This window comes from Argopecten irradians, chromosome 2 (genome assembly GCF_041381155.1).
Source record: "Argopecten irradians isolate NY chromosome 2, Ai_NY, whole genome shotgun sequence".
Lineage (NCBI taxonomy): Eukaryota > Metazoa > Mollusca > Bivalvia > Pectinida > Pectinidae > Argopecten > Argopecten irradians.
The window spans coordinates 20,158,252-20,177,483 of NC_091135.1; the positions used below are offsets into that span (position 1 = coordinate 20,158,252).

The 19,232-nt window shown below is 36.6% G+C and overlaps 1 protein-coding gene across 16 annotated transcripts in view; it reads left to right on the forward strand.

Moving 5' to 3' along the window:
• Positions 1-19,232, forward strand: part of LOC138314763 (RNA-binding motif, single-stranded-interacting protein 3-like) — a 209,060-nt gene that overhangs the window by 172,642 nt on the left and 17,186 nt on the right. For all 16 annotated transcript variants that reach the window (XM_069255264.1, XM_069255263.1, XM_069255269.1 and 13 more), the window contains 2 exons: positions 9,397-9,455; positions 13,042-13,133. In XM_069255264.1, coding sequence (XP_069111365.1) covers positions 9,397-9,455; positions 13,042-13,133 — 151 coding nt within the window. The remainder of the gene's footprint in view (positions 1-9,396; positions 9,456-13,041; positions 13,134-19,232) is intronic.

Here is a 19,232-nt window from a genome sequence, read left to right on the forward strand (position 1 = left end):
CATTGGTGTCGTCTTTGTGTCATCTTTGTCCCTGATGTAATATGTCCCGTGAACTATCAATAACCTTTAAGTAACACTGAAGTGAATATCACATCCCAGCTAGAATCTGTTAAATAGGACCACCCTGTGTAAAGAGACCACCTGTGGGGAAAGGTCACCTAAGGTCACACATTGTTATGGCTTTCCTTCACCTCTGACCCAGACGTAAAGGACTATACTGGCAGAATGATAGACATCTTCATAACTCTGCCACCGCCCAAAAGATGTCTTGTGACATGCATGTTTATGGAGCAGGCTTGTTCTTAATATCAATTAAATGATGTTAAAAAAGAAAATTCCAGAAAAGCTGTTCTCCCAACTTTAAGGTATTTTACTGAGTGACACTTTGATAACAACATTGAATAAGCACATGGTCCGATATACATTGATACAACCAATTATGAATGTTCACCCCCCAGAAATTGAATTTGAATCCAGCTTGTGCCTGACTCCATAAGGTGTAAGTTTCTCTGACTAAAGTAAGCTATCATTTCCGTCCTGGCTGTCTAACGATGTAAACCAGGATCTGGGGTCGCCAAGGTCAGGAAGTGCTCCATCTTGTTCCTGAATTCACAGAAACACACATTCATGAAAATTAGAAACACTTGAGTGCATATACCTCATTATTCAGTCAAACTTTCAGATAATTGTAGATCTTATAAACTTCAGCCACTGCTAACACAAACTTCTGTTTCTACATTTTCAGGGTAGTAGAACAGTATTTCGATGTTGACCAAGGCTTTTTCCCTTGTAGTCAGATTTAAAATAAAAATAAAAAAGAAATATTGATCTTTACCCTAATGGCTCCTACACCTGTGTATGAAAATAGTACAAAAGAGCACTCCTGGCTTATATACTTATTTTTTCAAAGGATACATGGCGAAACAAACCTATTTTTTTCCTTACATAGAAAATAGGTAATATTGGGCATTTATTGACACCATAATGTTTCATGAAAATTTGTAATATTTCTGTATATATCATTCAGGACATTATTTCAGCTGATTGACCAGACATTTCTTTATACTGTAAATTTTCTCAGGTCATAAAAACATTCCTAAAATATTACTCTCATGAATTGATGTATATTTCAAATGATGCATGACGACGTTTGAACTCTGTGAAGTACAAGTGTCTAATGGTATTTATGTGATATTGTCATTGATCATTTGTTATATTAGTATGCCTGCAAGCTATTACCCATAATACCCCTGGGACTCGGATCCTGTTATCCATAATTCCCCTGGGATTCAGATGCTGTTACCCATAATTCCCCTGGGACTCGGATGCTGTTATCCGTAATTCCCTTGGTACTCGGATGATACATCAGTATCTGTTAATCTTGTGTAACCAACAGGTTTGATTTAGGTCTGTTGTCCTGAATTGTGATTTCTAACAGTCCACTTACTTGGTGTTTATACTTCACAACAAGGATTGATATTACTTTGTCCTTTTGTCTGAATCTGTCCATTCGGTGGTCTATCATTTTTGTACTGTCATTTCAGCTTTTTTACTCCTTTCTTTATTCATTTATCTTTCAAGTGTCATTGTCACATACTTGCCATAGGATAGTGGTTTATCTTAGGGGACTAAGACTTTTTTTTCCATCTTCAACTAGTTTTTTTTTCACTTCTGGAGAATTACTGAAAAACTATCGAATGATAAACTTGTCATTTTCTTAGTGACAAAAATACAAGATGCCACGAGGGACGCGTCATTATATTACTGTTCAAGTTTATTCCTGTTAAATGTTTGACTTCCCCAGACTACAGAAATCATGCTTTAATTTGTATTGATACATTAACTGGATGTCCAAATTGACTGTCAAATCCTGTTTCCAAACTGTCAATCTGATCAGTAATTCAATAAAATTCCTGTCCCATTTGAGAGGCCTGTGTAAATATGTTTTGTTCTGTTCAATATTCATCGAACGGTTTTACAGAAATTTGCCATGCCATTACACCCCAGGTAAATGGAGGCTTTGTGTCGGGTGAATTCTACACTGTTTGATGGCTCTGAGCTACCCACAATTACGTTCTTATATATATATAATATGTTATATATATCAGAGAGACGGGATGTTTTGAATACACTAGGTATTACAAGTATTTACAACCAACCCAGTATATAAAGACAACCTAAGAGGCAAAAAACCAAGTGGTCTTTATACACAGGTAGAATTGTGTTAGAAATTGTTATTTTGGGCTACATGTTTAAGTTTAGTCAAGCCTATGTATGTAGACCACCTAAAGAGAAATGTTCTTAATAGTTAATTAGTCTGACTGGTGAATACTAAGGTCAAATTTTGTTAAAATTGGTCATTTAAAATTCCAGAAAGAGGTAAATAAATAGGTGGTCATTATGCAGAGGTGGTTGGTATGATAGTTTCACTGTTTTACCATTTTTTCATGCCTGTTAGAATTTCATCACAAGATTATTTTTAAAGAACTTATCCTAAACCTAAATGTTTAAAAAAAAAAAAAAAAAAAAAAACAACACAACAACAGATGATATTTAGCTCTATATATTGTCTTTATTTTAATTCATTGAAGGTTTAAGAATGATGGCGCCAATCACTCTTTCAATTTCAGCAAAAAAAAAATGACAAAACATTCCTTTGCATTCATCTTATCAGGCAAGTGTTTGTACATAGATCAGGCTCTCTCAAGTGCTTTAAATATAAATCTTCTTCACATGTGTCTTGTATTGATAAAAAAACAAAGTGGGTTGTTTCTTCAAATGTGGTATTCTCTCTAAATGCAGATGCCACCTGTACAGAAGGCAGATAGAATGTACGATTCACTTAGTATAAAGAAAATAAACTTGTCTTTGGTTTAATTGTCGGAGTATTTGATAACAGGTATATGGGTCTAAAGTAAAACAGCCAGTTTATCTGATAATGACTTTATGCATGGAAAAGGGAAAAACATTAAATGTTGTTAGGTACAAAGTTTGTACAAACTTAGATTGAAGATTGTAAAATGAACACAAAACTTTCTTCAAATCAATCCTAATTCACACAATTTAAAATTTACAAATCTCTCTGTCTAAATTAGGAAAAAAATAAACATTGCTAATGAACATTATTTTCAGATGGTTTTAAATTGTGAATTTCTCCCTGGATTAACTAAGTGGAAATCAATTTAAATTTCCCAACAATAACAAACTGCGGTGCCATCGATTTGATTAGAAAGCAAGTATTGCATTGCAAGATTTCACAAACATACAGCTACATTGGGTTGTATAGTATGGAAGATAAAAACTTCATAGAAAACAAAAAAACTTTAATCATTCAAATCGCGAAAAATATAAAGATTTTAAAAGAAATCTATTTTGCACTTCGTTTAAAAAAATTGTAGCTTGTGTCTCATTTTAGAATTTTTCTTTTTTTATTAAGGGAAACAGATATCAATAAAATGTGCCATTTCATTAAATACACTAACTGAGAAAAAATACATTAGTTACGTTTATTGGATCAATTTTTCACAACAATAAATATGATGGCAGACGATAGTGAGGGTTGCTATGACAACTGGAGCCCCTTGCTGGCGTAACTATGGTAACATTATGACAATCGAGTACTAATTATGATAGATTAGCCAGTGCCACAAGTGTCCCAGGATGCTGAAATCGTTGGACGTTGCCTGCCACTTCCTGTAGTTATGACAATGATTTCACTTTCATCCAGACAGGCAAAATAGCTTAATTGTGTCATTTACATAAAAACGACTAGATGAGAAAATGGCATGTCTCTTGTTATATTTAAATACAGAGTAATGTTCTTGTGGTGGTTTCCCCTAAGTACAAGAAAGAGAGTTAACTATTGGTTATTGACCTTGGGCCTTCAACTTGGTATGGATCAGCTGTTTTGCAATTTTTCTCATAACATAAAGTTTTTTCTGTGAACATTTTTTCTTGTGTCCTCCACCATATTCTTTATCGTCCATTTTTTTTTATCCTTTAATGTATTTGTTTGGTTCATTTCTTTTTCATCTTTTTCGTTGGATTCTTTATGTTTTGTCCTGTAAATAAATGTGTAGGAGTTGAGCCTGCCAAGGTTGACAGCCCACACCCTCCCTCATATCCCACGACTGTGATAAGTTATAAGCCTCAGGTAACCCTAGGATCATTCTATAATAAATCATTTTACAGAAGAAAAACTGAGTCAGGTAATATAGGAGATAAATAGGTTAGAAAGTGTCGCACACACTGGACTGATGGAGGTACAACCCACCTAAAACTCGTTACCTTACTGATTACCTGTAACTCATTAAGAAAGACTTACCTGTATCAGTACAGGTACATACATCAAGTATGACAGCTTAAAGGTTGGAAAAAATGTGACTAGGTGAGGAATTTTCATTTAGAATGGAATATATAAATTGAAAATATTTCACACCATACTTCGAATTGGCATGTAGATTCAACTTACAGAATCAAAGGAAATTGCAATCCAACCCAGTTTACTCCTATACACTTAAAAATAAATTGAAGCAAGCTTCTGTAAGCGGTTGAAATGAGAGAAATATAAAAGAGGTAGGATTTGATCATTGGAGGCTATGGTGTTTTATGAACAGAGCAAACGTTATTGTGATTTTATGACACGTTCACATGTACTATATAATTAGTGTGTATGTAACTAGAACCACTACAGAACTGTAATGGAGCCTCGTACCTTTAAAGTAAACTTCAGTCTTCCACTACAATAAGACGAAGGCTAATTGGAGAAACGAGACAGGAATAGATTTCCTGTTTCCTTTTACATTCATTAGTACTGTCTATAATTCATACCCATAAACACATCTCCATTTGTGGGATATTTAGCCTGCTGTAACTTGTTATGTATGATGGTGTTTTTAAAAGGAGGGGGGAGGGGTACATTATCCTATGAATCATTGTCACTTCCTCTGAGACATAAGACAGGCTTTGTAAGACCAGCGATGATAAATATCCCTTCACCAGACTTTGGGTATCAAGTTTACTAACCTTCTTGAGCAAATTGTATCAAGTTGTACCCTCCTCCTAAAGAATATGTACATTTTTGGTGACATTTGATCGTCATTATATAAAGTTTATCTGTGTGGATATGATCGGGACCACACCCTGTTGTATCTCTGGTCAGATAATGGGTTACATAGCTGGATAAACAAGTTCATTCTCAAACATGGCAGCATTCTTGATACCAGATGGTGTTTTATTTGTGGAAGAACTTAAATTCTCCCGTTATCATCTGTTGGTGTCCAGATTCGCTGTGGAATGTGAAGATTTTGTTAGTATAGATATGTCAAGGTATCTAAAATGTCTCTGAAATGGTGACAGATATCCTAGAGGAATTCAGCCTCCAGACAAAATGATAGTCCTTGTAATGGCTGATAAAAGGCTGGGACTTAGTAGAGACTGGGACATACATCATCTGTACTGTGTTGGGGATAGGGTGTTCTGGGTCAACAGAGTATCACAGAATATTCCACAATGGTCTTTTTGGGCAAGTGGTTGTGGTAGTAGCAAAAATGAGACAGTTAATGTGGTTAGGCTTGGAAACAGTGTAAAACAAAATGGGTGAAACACGTAAGGCCATATGGGAAGAGAGGGAAAGTCAAGGTCCTTTGAAGAGTTGAAATGTTGGCTATCTCAATAAGATGTCAAAGATGGTCTTAAGGTCAAGCTTTGAAAGAGTATGGATCTTAATGAATGAAAGAAGGATGCAGTTGAATAGAGATAATAAGGATTTGTAGTTAAGATGATAGAAAAAATGAATAAAAATATTCCTGTTCTCAATTTGAAATCTACAGTGAATGCATGTTTGTGCATAGTGATATATGGCCTATACTGTGCACAGCTAGGAATGCCCCCAATTCTCTACACCATCGAGCAGGAGTTGATTATATTACATAATGGTGGCCATTGTTCGGCACCATGCCTGACATGGAGCGACTAAGTACGATTCACTTATCCACCCCGTGACATTTGATTCCATCATTTAGATCAGCAAATAAAACTACCCAGTCCCCCCTGATAATGGAACTGTACCCTCTATTCTCTAGGAAGGCAATACTAATTTAGCTGGTGATATAGGGGTCGAGCACTCCCCAATTACATGTCCGCAGTGTACAAAGACACTAGGCCCCAACAACATGCAACAGTTGATAAATTAAAAGACATGATTGATAAATTAGGTGAATGACATTTAAGTGAGGCCTTTAAATTGAAAGCAATTTTTATTTTCTAATTGAAAATATTTCCAAACTTGAGATAATTGTGGTCATTGTATAACTGGAGACGGCCTCCGACAGAGTGGGACCAACTGTTAATTACAGACGACGTCCTCCGATAGGTCACATAATACTCATACTCTCTCTTATCATACAATTAGCTTTGTTTTTAAGGGAGTTTAATCTTTTATCGTTGATTGAAATAAATGTAATTAAAAAATACACTTAACAATTATAAACTTTCATGGCCCTATTTTGTTTAAATTTAGTGTCTATGAATTTCCACCTACATGATAACTCCATTTGACATTGATAACTAGGTCAGACCTTATAATGTCAATCTACATAAAATGTAGAGGAGATATATTTTGGTTGTCAAGCTGACACACATACATGCCTATATCGTCAATTCTCCAAACATGATAAGCTATCAGTTTGATCTGTTCTATAATGTCTGTTTTATTTAAAAAGTGGATAGAAGTACACACCATTGCAAACGTAAATTGTAAAGCAGATCTTTTTGTTAATTCTCTTTCATGTTATGATAGAACATATCTTGACTTAATGCCCAGGTCTACTGAAAATGTCAACACTGATAGAGAATAGTATGTTTAATAAAGGTCAAGGTTATCAATTGTGCAGTCAAGGTCACCAAGTCTGTGGTTAAGGTCAACAATTTTCTGGTTAAAGGCCGGGGATGGGGTATAAAAGGGAGACAACTTGGGAAAATGGCTGGAAATACAAATTTTTGGCAGCTCTCACTTCAGGGAAAGGTGACCAGTTGAGTTGTACTGTAATTAGGTCTTGTGATCCGGCTTTGATCAGATAGCCCTCAATACAGATATATAGAGCAGCTGGTCTGATGTGACCTGTATCCTGGTGTTATTCAGGTGACCTCAGGTGACCTCAGGTCACACATGTTTTAAGCTCAGAAACAAGGTCAGCAAGAGAATCTGTCAGGCCATTACTGTTTCTACCTCTGATGAAACATTATCTCTCACCCATTTCTCACCTTCATTGATTTCTCTTATCAATTAATAATGATTACATTTAGTGTGCATGGTTTTATTGTGTCAGAAAGAATGGATTTTATAATCTGGAACACAGAGATTACAAGTTATTGCAAACTATCATTGATTAAATAGATGTTGAATCAGACGTTGTAACAGCCTTTCTTGACAGACAGATTTCAGTGTCGTTTCATTCTCACAGCCGATATTTCCACTAGTGTTTGTTGTTCTGAATTCATTGTGTAAATGATCGCTGATAACTAAGATTCGTCCCATTAGTTTATTCTACACCATCTTTGAGGTTGTATCCTTTCTCTTTCTGATATTTCAGTACAACAAATATCAAAATAAACCAAATAATTTTACAACCCTTCACTGTTGACATTGATGTTTTACGATTTCCTGCCATTTCTCTTCATTATCTATTTGGAAGCTTGTACAACACTCTAATCACCCAGGTTTTTTCCTACCAGATAACATAGGAAATATTGATGTTTGTATCGGGTTTATAAGATGTGTTTATAGACTTTGATAGTAGACTTCCTGTCCAAGATATAAACGTCTTGACTAGCCGGAGAATACTGCATGATGAAGCTTTATGTCACACATAGAAAACTTCATCTGTGTAGAGAAGTGAAAAGACCCAGATCAGATACATTGAAAGTGAGGCTTTGATTATGACAGAAGTGTTCATATTTATGTATCATTGAAACATGACTTTAGTGCAAAAAGGATAAAGGCTTATGTTAGCTAGACTTTCACGTGGCTAAAACACATATAAAACAGCTGTTGAAAGAGTTGCAAATACTAAGATCATTCATTGCATTAAAAGTGAGAAGTTTCCTTTGTTGAAGAGTTAACTTCATTATTTCAACATTACGAAACATTTTGAATGCGGATGATGTTTTTAACATCAACTACATCCAAGATATTAAAGGTCAGGAAAATCTAGTTTACGTTAAACCCTACAGCTATGCATTTTAATATTTCATCACTGTATTCCGTGCTCAGTGTATCTGGATGTTTAATTCTGATAGGATTTCCAGCTGAAGCTTAAGATCGTATTTTTGTTTGAATATAGAGAAAGTTGATGGTAGTAGTCACCTGTGTGCCCATCGTAAATGTCAGAATTAAGCCTGAGTTACGATACAATCCTGGTGTTCAGCATCCATGGTCTGTGTGTTACTTTCTGTATAAACCCTTCAGACTAGTAATCCTGACTATTAATACTGCCAATTCGCCATTGGCTCAGGCAAATTCTGAATATTCTGTATGCATATAGCTGCCACTGGTGTTTTAGAGTATACAGTATCAAATTAGGGTTTGGAAGAATCATTTAGGTTATTATTGGGGGGAAATCTCAAAACCCTTTTTTTTTCATTTGCAAACCTTAAGCACAAGTATTAGAACCTAAAAATCCAAGTGAATATTGGTATTGATGTTTAAGTAACTGTGAAGGCATATTTTAATTTTTAAAACTGATGTTTTCTGATTATCGAATAGTTAAAGTGATAAGTTTAGATTATAGACATGTAGAAACACCAGTGTTCAAGCTTCATGTGAATCAGAGATAATGACTGCTCCCTCCCATCCTCGCATGTTGGTGCTACCATTAACAGAACAGGTGCTCTGACTTCATGGTCGACTTGTTAATAAACATTAAACACAGCTCATACCTGGTAATTAATAAAGAAGTAAAGGCAGGTTTGTGATGTGTTAAGAAGGATAGGCCTATATATCTCCTTGGTCCACTTTCAACTTCTCTCTTTGGATGTTGGTAGACTTACAGAAATCCTTAAGTTGTGCTGGATTTAGATTCCGTCAAGATGAGTTGATTTTCAAAGAGTTATTGCCCTTCTTTATATTTTTCGAAGCACTCTTTCATCAAATCTTGATAATATCTTGAGATTCCCATCAGGATATGAAAATCTGCTTCCACAAATTGTGTTTTGATCACCAGTAGACAAGGTTTGCTTTATGTACCCATTTAACATGGATTAGACATGTGAAGATTCAGTGTTTTGCAGTGCATGTACTATTCCTAAATTGTATAATGTTTGCACCCGTTTTATTTCACAGGTTTAAACTTTATGAATGCCAGTTGGTAATGTGATTTTATCTTTGTATCTTTACAGATATGGCAAAATTGTTTCCACGAAAGCCATTATGGACCAAACAACAAATAAATGTAAAGGTAAGAAATCCTCATAAACAACATTAAATAGAAGACACCACCATACCACAGGCTCCCAAATTTTTTATCTAATCCCCCACATACCACAGGCTCCTAAAACTTTTATCTAATCCCCCACATACCACAGGCTCCCAAAACTTTTATCTAATCCCCCACATACCACAGGCTCCCAAAACTTTTATCTAATCCCCCACATACCACAGGCTCCCAAAACTTTTATCTAATCCCCCACATACCACAGGCTCTCAAAACTTTTATCTAATCCCCCACATACCACAGGCTGCTAAAACTTTTATCTTATCCCCCACATACCACAGGTTCCCAAAACTTTTATCTTATCCCCCACATACCACAGGCTCCCAAATTTTTTATCTAATCCCCAAATAACACAGGCTCCTAAATCTTTTGTCTAATCCCCAAGTACATACACAACACACAGAGGAGGCCATGAGAAATAACCATATATAGCTGTTGATAAGATGATAAAGGAAGTTAAAAGTTCCCCTCACCAAAGTTCTGTGGTATACACACAGGAAATAACATGCTCAGTTCCACATAACAGCTCTGAGAAAAGCTAATGGCAAAAATTCTTAATTACTGCAGTGTTGTTATTTTTGGAGTCTGCACCAAATTGATCTTCATAATTGAAAGTAAAATTACGTTTCTGCTGCGAGATGACTGAAGACTAATGTAGCATATCGTGTGTGGTGCTGTGTAGAATCCGATGTACCAGTGGGTACAATTGCAGCTCTTATATCGACATTGTTCTAAATGTAGATATAGCTCTCTATGACGACCGAATTCTTCTTTCATATCCACTCGATATGCTGAGAAATACATAATAAGATACACTATCCATAATTAGTTGTAGCATCTTTATTCAACATGCCTGCTTCCTAGGTGTTGATAGCTACCCTCATTATCAATAGCATTAGGGCCACAATGAGACGGCTAAGAACCTTGACGGAATGCTATTCATAGCTGTGTAAGTCTCCTATAGATCGGGTTTGTCGTTAGTGCCTGATGCACTGACAAATGACATCAGTTTTTTCCTGCTACAAAGACAAATTGGATGCAGGTATAGGACCTGATTTGTTCCTCAGGCATTCCTTTGTCACCATTAACGACGTTTTAATTAGAGCATTAGTTACCTGCTGTGAATATGCAATGACTATAGACACAATGTAATGATGCTATAGCTACAAATCTCCCCCCCTCCCTCACCTCCCAAACATCAGGGACATCTATATACAAATTGAGCCCTCTCTTATGTAATTACTCCATATACTGGCAGAGCTTTTCTTCAATGCAAATCGTTTTATTATTCATTCCATTCTTAGGAAATTACTCTGTATTCTCTGATTCTGACGCCATTAAAGCAGACGCAATGGAAACTAGATTTGAGAAAGGAAAAGCTGTGTTTATTTTTAATCTGAGGGATCTTGCATGCAAGTTTAAAGAAATATATGTTTTTATTCCAAATAGTTGACATTAAGGGGACATTCAATGTAAATTCTTGCTGATACAAATAAATGAATCTGAAGTCATGAAGGGGTCATTCCGTGCTGCTCATTGCCTCCTGTAAATTGTAGCATTGATGGTCATATTTGTCCACCAATGTCCAGTTATTGGATACAGAGTGCCCCTCTGTCCAGTTGACCTTTGGTCTACGGTTTATAGGATTTGTTAATTGGAGATTTAATTGGGATGACTTTCTGCTTGCTATTTGATTGTGCTTTAATTTTGGGTCCCGCATGGCTGTCACATGATTGTCAGAGTTGTCCAATCAATAGTCACCATTCTGAAAATAGGAGATATTGTGGCAGTGCAGATGGCTATCCTTAGATAGACCGATTATATAACGGTTTCACTACATTTATGGTTAGTTTCAACCAATTGGAAAGCAGTTTATTAAAGGATAAGGACCAATAATAAGATAGCATATAGGAACATCATCAAATTTCATCACGTATACTTTTAATTCTGACTCTGCAATATGACAAGAAGTTGACTGAGAAACTTGGCCCTCATGTCATCTTTAGATCAAGCAGGGACATCAAACATCAACCATGATCAAAATTAATAGGCTTTCCACTTGAGAAATTTTCCATTGACATGGTGGTGTAGGGCGCCCCTGTAGATAATTGCTCTGCTCTCTTCCTTTCTCTTTTCATGTCTCCAGATTGTACCCTGATTATAGGAGACTAAGTGACTGAAAAAGCTCACACACCCACAACGGTTATCTTAAATGAGGATCACTTAAATCATGGGCGTTCATCCATAACTTAACAATTCATTGACTTCGACACAAACTTTCAAATGTTACTTTAAAATGACACAAACTCAAACTATCACTGAAAATTTTGTATAAGTTTTATTCTTTATCTTGAAATCAGAGATTTGTGCATAAACATCTCGGGAGAAAGACTTATTACATTATCAAGGCGATTTGCCTCTGAATCAGTTGATGAAAAAGGATGAGGATGACTAGGTTTAAAGTTAGATTTCCAAGTTTTCCACGGGGCTGGTGTGATTTAATCAAGGCAAATTGAATCAGGTACATACAAGGTTATGCTGGGGTCAACACATTCAGTGTCCATGTCACGGATGTAAAGAATTATCTCCCCTTTCTAATCTTACATCAAGCTAGATTTGGTTTGCTTATTTTGACATTCAGTTAGAACTTAGTCATTGAAAGGAGACAGTAGGTTTTGATGGTGAGAAAAAGTCTGAGTTTTCTTAGAATAAAACATTAACAGGAACAATTTGCCCATAAACTTGGTGATCAGAGGTGATTTGATAGTAGCATAGTGACAGCCATTATAAAAAATATGGCGACTACTTCAAATGTTTCATGTTATTACTAAAAATAACAAAATTAAAAAGAAAAGAAAATAGAAATTAAAAATTTTTGCAAGCCTCTAATTGAGAGTGAAATCTTGAAAATACCAAGGCTGTTAAACTATTTTAGCTATGTAGTATAATGTTTAACACCAGAGATCTGTACAATTTTGAACTAACAATATTACATTCTGATCCCTAATTTACAGACTGCAGAAAGGTATTCAGAGATTGTATAAATAATTTGAAAGCAGATTTTTACACATTGAATAGTTTTACATTTAGAATGTTTGAAATCAGATTGGTATCATTTACAGTTGACACCAAATTCTGATTCAGACCTGTTCACTGTTCAAAGGCACATTGGGTCTAGACTTGTTTAAATAGTTTACCTGGCAGTATTCTTGGTCTGTTCTGCCATTATCAATATTTGTTTATCCCTCCATCATTTGTTATCAATATGAAATCTGCTGCGACCATTCTTTGTTCCCTCTCTCTGCTCCTTATTTGTACATTATAAAGGTCATTTGAGGTCACAAGTACTGTCTGTTCAGTTGAAATCGAATTGATCTGTTGCATAAGTAATTCTTAAGATCAAGTTTCAATATTATTTACAAAGAGCTGTTCAAAGATAAAACACTTTTTGTCTGTATTCATGTATTGTCTTCAAATGGCTACACTTTCCATTTGAACAGTCATAAATATTGATTTAAACTATTTACACTGACTACTTGTTCTTCCACAGGGTACGGATTTGTTGATTTTGAAAACCCCCAAGATGCCGCGGTGGCGCTGAAAAACTTACAGGCACAAAACATGCAAGTTCAAATGGCAAAAGTAAGTATTGCAAAAGTTATTTAACACAAACGTGTTTCACTTGTAATTAAACAGTATATCCCAGAACTTCCTTCACATAAGGATGTATACCGTACTATTTCATCATATGGGATTTTTTTTTAGGTAGAGTTATAGAAAACATAGTCTTAAAAGCATAATCGATACGGGTTGATGGTTTTATTTGAAAAAGTTGAACAGAAGTTTGAGCTTTATTGCTTTATATTTTATAACATGGACCCATGCAATGCAAGGACATCAGATAGTTGGAACATTTGATAAAAGTCTTCTAACGCATTGCTTTCAAAGGGATGTAATATTTACTTATTTAAAAATGAAAGTTAATAACGTTACTTCAACAAAGAGAAATTCCCTAATAGTATTTTGTCAAGATGAATTGACAGATATAGGGAATCAGTCTGTGTGGATGCCAGTATAAGATTGTGGCCTAAAGCTAGACATTCAACAATCACGGTATCAAGGAAATCAAAAACTGCAAATATGTTCCCTGGAATGACTGAAATATACAAAGGAATTTGAGGTGGATCAATGCAGAGACAGCATCAAACACCAAAAACCTTTTATTTACAGTGCTTAAATGTAGAAAAGAGAATTTCAACCTCACTCAAATGGCCTGGATGCAAATTAGTGAGACATTTTACAATGGTTACTCAGAGAGAATCATTGTCTATATCCATACTCTGACTTATTGCCAGTCCTGGAGGGCGAGATTTGATTTTGGAATCTTTTGCCTTTGGACCATAAAACTATTTCTAAAGACATTGTTATTGATGGTTTGTTAGCTGTCAATCAAACCACCCAGGTACAGCACATGACTACGCATTTTGCAAAGTGATTGGTCCAACATTTGCTCCAACATTGAATGGGTACACGTGCATGTGCGAGCACAGGGTGAGGTTATATACCAACTAGCTATTGGTCAATTTTGTTGACTGATCTTGGAAGAAAACGATTTTAGAATTTAACAATAAATATCATTTAATCTCTTATATGGCAATAGTGATTTTGGTACAAAAGCAAATTGTTTAATATCTTATATTTGGCACCAATCTTCCCAATAAGAATATTAATCAATTCCCAAAAGATGGGTCTGAGAAATGTTGGCAGCTAGATTGGTTACAAGGGTTTCTACTGAGCATGATCTAAGTCCCAAACAAGTTTAAATACCATGATGATTGTCATGAACTGAAAACCAATCCAGTTGTCATGGAATGTCCAAATGTATGGTTCATGCTCCAATCTGAACAGGCTATTGTGTTGTAAGTACCAAGTCGGAATTGGATGTGAACAGACATCTAATCCATCTGTTCTCCCCAACAAGTAGTACTAAAACTAAACCATAAAAACACACATTCAGGTTAGAATTAGTTTAAGTAACCAGCTGATACATAGACATAGCCCCGCCCCCCTTTCTGTTAGGAATACATCCAATAGTCAAACACAAGACAAAATCTATTCAGAATGTTTGTCGGAAAGGGAGATGGGTTAAATGACATCTAATGCTGGTGCACTCGATCAAGGATATGTTTAACACAGAATTGGTCAATTTTATTTTGTTATCTCCTACTGTTACTATTTATTCACATACTAAATATGGCACGGTGCTCGCTGTCATTGCCTAGATGTACACAGACTTCGGGCAGGTGAAAAGCGCTATTGATTTCAGAATCTTGCCTTCATTCCATTCTTTTCATTTGTTGCGGCGAGGGATTTGTTATGGCACAGGAAATACAGCGTCAGAAAAACAGTTGTCCTCTATTGGTACTTCATGTGTTCGGCGGCAACTTTAGGACCATCTTACTTTCGATCTTATGTGTTTTTGTCTAAATGCCAAATCTGTACATGAAATCCCACACTTACCAGCACTGAAGTGAGGTTTTGGTAAGAACACCATTGAGCTTTTTTATAAAGGACAATATAGAAGTATTAATTCACATTCAAACTATGAAATAGTCACTCCAACAGACAGACTGGTGAAGTAGATGTGATTTTTTAGAGGCCAACTTGTTAAGATGTCACAATTATTTAAAATGACAAAAAATGACATTCTGCTCCATTTGAAGTCTTTATCTTTATTTCAATGTAGATTAGAATGTTTTATAAAGGTAAATCTCACTATTGCAGCTTTCAACTAACCATAGTATTTTTTTTTAGATTTTGTTATAATTGGAAGTTCCAGTTTGACATCATGATAAGTCAGTCTTTAGGAAGTAAATGGTGTATTATTAGGATAAAACACTGTTCTCATCTGTTCTATCATTCTACTGTATTCCAAATGTCAAAGGGTTATTAGTCGAGAAATTTGATAAGCACCAATTGACCAATCATAAACTAGTATTACTATAACTAGGGTACTTATGGTATTGATGTGCGGTCCAAGTAGATTCTAGGAAATGCTATTTAATTGTCAACAAACATCAGATATTGAGAGGAAATTGACTATCGGATAAGTACAACCCACATATTGTCGGCCGTGCAGCAGTCAATTGTTCCTCTTCTGACGCTAATAGAATGTCATATTTCCTCAGTCGAGTCCTGTTAGTACAAGTGGCTTATCAATAATAATGACATACAGGGAATATGTGCAGGCAAAAAAAACCTCCATTTCTATATTGTCCTGTCGATTTATTACCATGGAAACAAAGCGCTGCTGACTTGATCCAATCCCTCTCCTGAGAAATCATCATGTTTCCATTGTAGATCAATGGTATTAATATATGATATATTTCTTGATATTTGTACGAATTGTTCTCCAGTCGGACAATGAAAATGGCTACAAAGATAAAAGTCTTGTCTCCTTATATGGTCATTGTGTATGTTTAAATAGCTGCCATATCTAAGCCTAAAGGAAAGCAGATCAAGTTTAGCTTTGTAGTATTGGCAAAAAATCACATGGGAGCACACTTCTCATCTAATGGTTGGGTCATTATCGATTGCATCTAATGGTTGGGTCATCATCGATGGTCATCTTTAATGGTCAGTTAGCTGTCTCCTGGCATCTTTACATATCCATCTGTTTGAATTTGTTCAGAGAAATTTAGAATGGTATGTTTTTCCATTATCCACCACAAAAGTATTAATCTTTTCTGGGTCTCTGATTTCGAGAAAATCATAAAAAGTTACATATTCAAATCATTCTTCAGGAATTTTGAGCTAAATAACCACAAAAGTATTAATCTTTTCTGGGTCTCTGATTTCGAGAAAATCATAAAAAGTTACATATTCAAATCATTCTTCATGAATTTTGAGCTAAATAATGCATACATTCAACACTTGTTGCTTTTGAAATTTGTACATTTGTTTGGGGAGTTACCTGTACTTATTTCAGACACACCTTTATAGATAAAGTAAAGGTCACAGACCACATTAGAATTCATACTTTGTCCTGTTTTGTCATTAACAGCTGTCCTGACTGTACAGTAATTGGACCGTTCTGTTAAACACTGTCATATTTCTCGTGTGTTTCTCATCGTCATCCGTTTCCCTGTCAGACCAGCTAACATATAGCTGTGAGGGACCTCCACCACATTTATCTAGCTGACTTGTGTAGTTCTTGGATAATCTATCAAATAGAATACTTCACATTAATTACTAAGGTATTGGGACCTTTATTTATCTTCTTGTCCCCCATCTTTATCATGGCTGCATGACTGGAAACATGCTGTGTTTTATTAATAATTGAGCCCCATACATATTTAAACTTGCAGGTAAACTGTTTTAACTGAGGGGGGGCTTATTTAGGGAAAATTAATTTATAACCTGTACTACACTGTGGAAGGGAGCATATCTCAGGATAAATATCATACTCAACTTTTACACTTAAAGCAGGGACTTAATTAGTGTCAAATATCTGAAAAATATTAATATATTTGAGGAAAATTATGGTAAAGCAATGGGAGGGGGGCAAAACAACTCTTGTAGTGGGGGGGGACATACTCAAAAAATAAGTAAAGCAATATTAGGATAAATATCCCTTACTTGATAAAACTAGCATTGTAGTTTATTATACACATGCTATCAAGTGCAGTTTCCGTTGTGTTCAAAAACACTCTTGATCTTATCTTAGTACGGTTTACAGGAGATACAGTTTCATTCTGTTTCCTGTCTCGCTGGCTTCCACAGGTCATTGGTTCGGTTTTACAAACAACCATTCAACATGTCTATATCATATTTAAGATATCTGTAGCTCCCAGTGTTAGTTTTTGTGAAGAAAGCAATAGTGGTAATAAGAAGACGCCAGACTTTATGTCTGTAGTGTAAAGTGTACAACTTTTATCAGACTGGTCATTGACCTGGTCAGTAGGGGTCAAGCACTAGCTGCTGTGTCACACGCTGGCTGGTCACTTACTGGTATGTGTGTAATATTATTTGGCATAGAAACAAAGCCAAAGCCAGTAAACTAAACATTTGTCTCTCTCTGCCTAGCTCCTGTCCCGACTTAGTTATTAGTTTACTCTCTCATGCCCAACTTGTCATGTCCCAACCAAATGACCTACATCTCAGTTTATTACCCTCCTTGAAACTCCTCTGCCCCCTCCAATCATCTTTACTGCTTTTTCTTGACCCCTACCTCCTTCCATCCTTTACCAATGTTCCTTGCCCTGTGCTTCTCCCCTCGTCCCACCCTGCTGCAACCCTTTACTCATGTTCCCCCTAGTTCTCCCCTCGTCCTGCCCCGCTGCCATCCTTTACTCATGTTCCTCCTAGTTCTGCCCTCATCTCGTTGCCATCCTTTACTCATGTTCCCCCTAGTTCTCCCCTCGTCCCGCCCTGCTGCCACCCTTTACTCATGTTCCCCCTAGTTCTCCCCTCGTCCTGCCCCGCTGCCACCCTTTACTCATGTTCCCCCTAGTTCTCCCCTCGTCCCGCCCTGCTGCCACCCTTTACTCATGTTCCCCCTAGTTCTCCCCTCGTCCTGCCCTGCTGCCACCCTTTACTCATGTTCCCCCTAGTTCTCCCCTCGTCCTGCCCTGCTGCCACCCTTTACTAATGTTCCCCCTAGTTCTCCCCTCGCCCCGCCCTGCTGCCATCCTTTACTCATGTTCCCCCTAGTTCCCCTCGCCCCGCCCTGCTGCCATCCTTTACTCATGTTCCCCCTAGTTCTCCCCTCGTCCCGCCCTGCTGCCATCCTTTACTCATGTTCCCCCTAGTTCTCCCCTCGTCCCGCCCTGCTGCCATCCTTTACTCATGTTCCCCCTAGTTCTCCCCTCGTCCCGCCCCGCTGCCATCCTTTACTCATGTTCCCCCTAGTTCCCCTCGCCCTGCCCTGCTGCCACCCTTTACTAATGTTCCCCCTAGTTCCGCCTCGTTGCCACCCAACATCTGACCCATCCACCACCCCCCCCCCTTTTCCCCCCCTTTTCCCCTGTTGAACCTCGATGACCCTAGCATACCTGACTAATGCAGGCTAGTGTCCTCAGTATACACACCTGAACACACTTTGTGCATGTGTGATGATGAATCTGTTTCTAGTGATCAGTTCATAAGCAGATCAAAACTTTACTAAGGTAAATCGCACGCACAGAGGCTTACCTTACACATCTGTCGGTGATAAATATCACTGACTGGCGTCATCTCGTATTGTCACTGCAAAAAACAATCAAGAACATTTCCTTCTATAGTCATTCCAAAATATTGTTTTTTCATTGACTTCATCTAAGTCAACTCCCGATATTTAGATTGACCTTCAAAGTCTATTGTCCATTCTTCTGTAAATGATTGAATTTGGCCTCTGGTAATTTATAGAAAATTTATCTATTTACTCTTTTGGATGGTGTTATTGTGAGAATATTGTCTAAGTTTCTGGAAGGAAATTTAACAAAGTTCTTATTCCTCTTTTGATTTTTCAATGCTTTCCCAATCAAGTTGGAGTGGTCATCACTGCACTTGACTTTAGTGAAGGTCATCACTGGTAATGAAGGTAAAAACAAAAAAACAATAATGATAAGAGCATGCATTTCATGCCAGATATTTGGTGATTTTTGTGAAGAGCTTGACAGCATCCATAGAACAGTCTTACAAGCTAATCAATATGGCAATAACATGATCTTAAAATTGGGCAAAGTATTCATGAAGTAAAAA